Here is a 5542-nt window from a genome sequence, read left to right as displayed (position 1 = left end):
GTTGGAACTAGGATTTTTTTGGAGTTTAGGGGGTTAAAGGGTTGTCCCGTGAGGTGAGGGGGTTAAATGAACAAAATGGACAACTTTAGGGGGTTGTATGCATTTTTTTTTACCGTTGGAGGCAAGAACAAAATCCTTCCACGCGCCTCCTGTGTTTGAGACACAAACGTTGACTAGGTCAATGCCACGTCGGATGATAGGGGGTTAAAAGTAGCATTTTTTTAGAGTTTAGGGGGTTAAAAGGATGTCCCTTAAGTTGAAGGGGTTAAATGAATAAAATGGACAACTTTAGGGGGCTGGGTATGTATTAAGCCAAAAAAAAACGCATATAATAAAACTACTGATCTGGATTGGACTTTGCCCTATTTTCCCAATTTCATTCCAATTTCAAAATCCACCGCCACAGTCTCTTTCAGGTAACTTACTGCTCTCTTCGGCTCTGCTTTTTCAGAATCTAAATGTGTTTTTTGAGATTGTTAGGATTACGTTTGAGATAGATTAGGTTAATATTTGTTTCCTCTAGAATCGTAAATATTTATGGTGTTGCTCTCTATATGAATTGATGTGTGAACTTCATCTTTAAACTTTAATTGTATCTGATCCTCTTTCAACATTTTTTTATTCAAAATATTTTATCCTTTTAATTAGAATAAAAAGTATAGGATCTGAATCAAGAAACATAGAAGTATATGGATAATTAAAGACTCATTTTAGGAACTACACACTGAAACTTTTTTATTTTCTTAAAACTAGACTGAACATAGATTGAGATAAAAATAAATTGCATTTTTTTATTCAATTTTATATTACTTGTCCGGTTTTGCTCACCCATACTTAATACTATGTATTGTTATATCTTGTTTGAGGGTTCGTCTTCTTCGTTCTTGAATTACATTCCTTTCTCAACCTGCTAGCTCTCGAAGGGGGAATGCCTAAGAGGTTGGAAGTCACCAATGAGTATTAAATACTACATTTCTTGGGCATGCCCCCCAAACTAGGGAATTCCGCCTATATGGCTCTTTCTTTACCCAATCAGTAACTAGGCTAGCCCGGGTGGCACTCCTCATGGCTACAGTTACTAATCTGGGGCACTGGCTTCAGAAGCAAGTTCAACCGGCTTCCTCAAAATCTTCATAGAATTGGATCAAGGGTCCCCCTGACGCTTCCTTTAATCAAGTGTTTGGACCTCGAAGATGTTTGTTGCGAGGCAGGAATTAACCGCGCTAGCCTTGCACTCGAACTAATTAGCCAGCCAGCTGCCCTAACCTTTTCTGTCTTCAAACTTGCTAATCAAGTAATAGATCAAGTAATAGATCAAGTAATAGAGCCCTAGCTGGCCTTCCCTTCTTCTTTCTTTGCTTTCCTCTCCCACTGGATCAGGATCAGTATGGGGATGAAAGGGAAAGGGCTATTCTTATTTAGAACATTAATTCAGAAGAGAGTGTTCAGTTGCAGTCTCTTTGCAAAGTGAGCGTCTGTCCGGAGCTAGCATCCTTTATAAGGACCCATAGGCTTCAAATGAAAAGAGATCGGGGTCGATAGTTGGCAAGGAACTTTATCCTCCCCAAAACCCAAAAAGGTCACTGAAGAATGGAGGTGGAAAACTGTGGAATTATATCAGTTGACACCAAGGAAATTAGGAACAAAAGGCTGAAATTGCAGGCGAATGAAGATAGAATCAGTGCTTTGCCAGATTCACTAATTAAACATATTCTCTCCTTCTTGCCATCAACCAAAGAAGCTATTCGGACCGGTGTATTGTCAAAACCATGGCAGAATCAATGGACGTGTGTCCCCATTCTCATTTTCTATGGCTCAGGTAGGTCTGAAGAAAACTTTTCTAAATTGATTGACACTACACTAATCCTATATGACTGTTCAAAGATCAAAAAATTCCACATCCAAAATCATCATTGCTTAAAGCAGGATCCTCAATTTAGTGGGAGAATCCATTTTGCAACTAAAAAAGATGTGGAAGAGCTAATTTTGGATTTCAACTTTTCAGAAGCCAACAAGTTGCCCAGATTTCTTTTCAACAATGCTTCACTGGTTAAATTGAAGACTATGAATTGTAAATATATGCCTAATGTGAGGGTAAATTGGAGATGTCTCAAGACATTGAATATAGAAAGTACTAGGTTGACTGATCAAACTATAAAAAATGTGCTTTCTGACAGTCTGTTACTTGAATAGTTACAATTGAATAGCTGTGTTGGGTTTGATCATCTTGTAATTGCTTCCAAATCCTTGAAAAAATTGGTTTTGTCGGAACTTGAATTTTCTCATATTGAAATTTCATGTCCAAGCTTTAAGGAATTAACTCTGGTGCAATTGAAGGATGATTACTGTCCTCTATTTGACGAAGTTGGAAATATTCTATGTGGCTGTTCGGTACTTGAATATTTGGAAGTAAGTAGTTGTCATCTTTATGAGCTTGTTATTGCTTCCACATCTCTGAAAAGATTGGTTTTAAGTGAACTTTTTAGATTTCTGTCATTGAAACCTGCTGTCCTAAACTTAAGGAATTGGAACTTTTGGGGATAATAAATTTCATGACTTCTAAGTTAATAAATTTGCCTTCTTTAATTTTTGCTGCTCTTGATTGTGAGGCTAGTGGGGATGGGATTGATGAAAGTTTGGGTAAGCAAATCCTACCGCAGGTTGAGCATGTGAAGGAGCTAAAGATTGGAAGTCTGTTTATTAAGGTAACTTTTCAGCAAAAAAGAATTATATAATCCTTCCCATTTTTTGTTGGAGTTTCTTTTTTCTTGTGCTATGGAGAGTAGAGCAAACATTTGATTGCTGGATAGTAGAATTTAATATCATTAGAAGTGTTCTATGAAACACTGGTACGGAGTACGGTGCGACAAACATCATATTTCAAAAATATAAGACACGGGTAAGGAGTTATATATATATATATATATATATATATATAATAATAATAACTAATAAAACATTGATTCCTATAAAAGAGAATCTTTAATATTTCAAACTATTTAAACTAGTAAGACATTTTAGTGATTTTCATTTACAAATGAAAGCGTGGGTGGAGGCTGATTTGATTAATTATTTATATGACAGATTTATATATTTATTTATTTTTTATACTAACCCCTATTTTTGTGAACTTATTTAAAAAAAAAGCCTTAAATTTTACCTAATTAACTCTGAAACGTATTTTCGAAGTATCGCCGCATATCACCCGGATATCCCGAGTATCCCCATGATTAAAAGAAAAAATGAGGTACTTGTTTTGCCGTTTCCCCGCTTTATTCCCCCCCGTATCTGACGTATCCGATAAGCTTACATCAGCATCTTAGAAGTATCAGTGCTTCATGGGAAGTGGTTTAAGTAGATTTGTTTCCATTCAACCCATAAATGGAAGATATAAATAAACTTGTCAGCTATTTATTCAAATCTAAAATTGAATTAGTACAATGTGATATCTGAATTTCCAATTCCATGTTATATTTGAAGATTCTATCAAGTTTGGAGGAGGGAGGTGTATCTTGTCCATTTTTCAACAATAAATGCTTGACTTTGGGTTATGTTGATTTTGATAAGCACCATGCTGCTGTTGCATATGCACTTCGCAATTCTATTGTGCTTCAGAAATTAGTTATGAATATGTCATCAATCTGTGAGGTAAAGTTTCTTGGAACCTCTTATCAAATTTAACTTTAGTATATGGAACTTCTCATCCATTAGAAGTCTACTTTATGCTTTACAAAATTTTAACCTTTCCTAAATTTTCTTACATATCATTCTATGAAGGAAGAGGAATTATATATTGAATATGCATTCTTATAACTTTGTGGAGCGCAATAAATAAATAATTTTAACTTTTTCCATTAAAAGTGTGTCTTTGTGACCATTTATATTTAGTTTCCATGTCCTCTTAAGTTGCTTAGTCTGACAACTTTGTCTCCAGTCTATTTATACTGCAGATGTTCCAGACATGAATGATTTTTGAGAGAATTACTGGAAATCTAGTGAAACTTTTTTCGATTGTTTCGGGTCGCATCTAAAGATTGTCAAGATTTGTGGATTGGGGAAGGAAGATCAGAAATGGAGGCTTGTGGTGAACTTTGTTGAGTTTCTACTCAAGAATGCTAGAGTGTTGGAAAAGCTGGTTGTGGAGATATCAGAAAAGCGTGGAACAGAGTTTGCATTTAATGTTTCTGAAAAACTGCTAAGCTTTTCAAGATGTTCTCAACATGCTATTGTTGAGTTGGTATGTGCTGAATAGCTAGAGATGTCCAAATATAAAGGAAATGTTTTAAAAAAATGAGGTAGTTTTTATGTGCTTTGTGACTTTGACATTTGGGACATATAGTTGGAAATAGTTGATCATATGTTGCTACATGGTAGTACAATGAAGTTAATTAATGCAGTAATGTCAAAATGGAGTTCTTAATGGTCTTGTGCATTTGGTAATTAGTTTGCTATTTCCATGTTTGCTAATGCAATGCTTATAACAGAGGGTATGAAAACGGATTGTCTTGTTATAATCATATCATTATTAGAGATATATTAGAGAAATAGATTATTTACTCACTTAATGTTTATTCAAAATAGTTAGTTAGCTTTAGTCATTCACTCAAACGTGAATTGTACTTGATATATATACTACTTTACACATCAATACAATTACAGAACAATTACAACTGTCGGAGATTAATATAAGATATATGATTGGACCTTAACTATAAGTTCGAGCTTTTAGTTCAATCGGTTCCATGACATGGTATCAGAGCCTCTAGGACCAAACGGTCGAGGGTTCGAGTCCTGACAACCTCATTAACTTGTGGAATTAAAAACACATGGAGGGATGGGCCTGTGTTGTGCACGCTGCATGCCCAATGGGCATTTGCGTGTGGGGGTGTGTCAGAGATTAATATAAGATATATGATTGGGCCTTAACTATAAGTGATCTATATGTTTCATGCCAAAAAGGGTCTTTTAAATTGTGTTGTGGTGCTAGAAAATTGACGGTTTTTTCCACCACTAGATGCAAAAAAACATTATGACATTATGTTGCATCCAGTCCTATTAGAACTCTTCTCCTATATGGTAAAATATCTTATGAGAATTTGTGCCTTTACTTACAAACGGAATTGACTTGAATTCAAATGGCACTTTAAATTGTTTGGTGTCATATTTTGTGCTTTTATAAATCTAATTTTGTGAATCAAGTTCAGTTTCCTTTTTTTCAAGATTAAAGTTCTATTTGGCCTCATGTTGTACCCATAATTTTGTGATTTACCTGCTATGGTACTATTCACTAACATTTGACTTCTAAGGTATTCCATAAGTGACATTTTAACAAATGTTCTTTTTTTCCCTATTACAAAAAGAACATTTGTTAAAATGTATTTCTCTGCGGAGGAATCATGTTGTTTATATATTTTAAAAGGGAAAATTACAAAATTGGGTAAAATGGGAGACTCGTTTACATATTTAATCCATTTACTCAACCTACTACATATTTAGACTATTTTTATGTGACTTTCCCATAATACCCCTAACCTTTCATCTT

The 5542-nt window shown here is 34.8% G+C and overlaps 1 protein-coding gene across 3 annotated transcripts; it reads left to right on the top strand.

Moving 5' to 3' along the window:
• The first annotated feature begins 381 nt into the window (after window positions 1-381).
• LOC136224668 (uncharacterized) lies at window positions 382-4327 on the top strand. Of its 3 annotated transcripts, none has more exons than XR_010686550.1 (4): window positions 382-416; window positions 2615-2705; window positions 3481-3648; window positions 3935-4327. XR_010686550.1 is itself a non-coding variant. In XM_066013076.1 (4 exons), exons 1-4 carry the CDS (start codon window positions 1770-1772, stop codon window positions 3974-3976), a joined length of 351 nt encoding a protein of 116 aa, XP_065869148.1. In that variant the 5' UTR covers window positions 1660-1769; the 3' UTR covers window positions 3977-4327. The 3 variants fall into 3 exon arrangements, 2 of the variants coding, with proteins under 2 accessions (XP_065869148.1, XP_065869147.1); XM_066013076.1 differs by lacking the exon at window positions 382-416 and adding an exon at window positions 1660-1819; XM_066013075.1 differs by lacking the exon at window positions 382-416 and having other exon boundaries at window positions 2356-2705.
• The last annotated feature ends 1215 nt before the right edge of the window (window positions 4328-5542 follow it).

The sequence above is a fragment of the Euphorbia lathyris genome, chromosome 3 (genome assembly GCF_963576675.1).
Source record: "Euphorbia lathyris chromosome 3, ddEupLath1.1, whole genome shotgun sequence".
Taxonomy (NCBI): domain Eukaryota; kingdom Viridiplantae; phylum Streptophyta; class Magnoliopsida; order Malpighiales; family Euphorbiaceae; genus Euphorbia; species Euphorbia lathyris.
Note: the sequence above shows the minus strand (reverse complement) of the source record. Positions and strands in the feature narration are given on the sequence as shown.

What these genes read in the sequence shown, in the direction of transcription:
- LOC136224668 (XM_066013075.1), top strand. Translation starts at nt 2,553, where the DNA reads ATGACTTCTAAGTTAATAAATTTGCCTTCTTTAATTTTTGCTGCTCTT. An exon ending in TTGGAAGTCTGTTTATTAAG is followed by an intron (nt 2,706 to 3,480) that starts GTAACTTTTCAG and finishes TTATATTTGAAG; the next exon opens with ATTCTATCAAGTTTGGAGGA. An exon ending in ATATGTCATCAATCTGTGAG is followed by an intron (nt 3,649 to 3,934) that starts GTAAAGTTTCTT and finishes CTTTGTCTCCAG; the next exon opens with TCTATTTATACTGCAGATGT.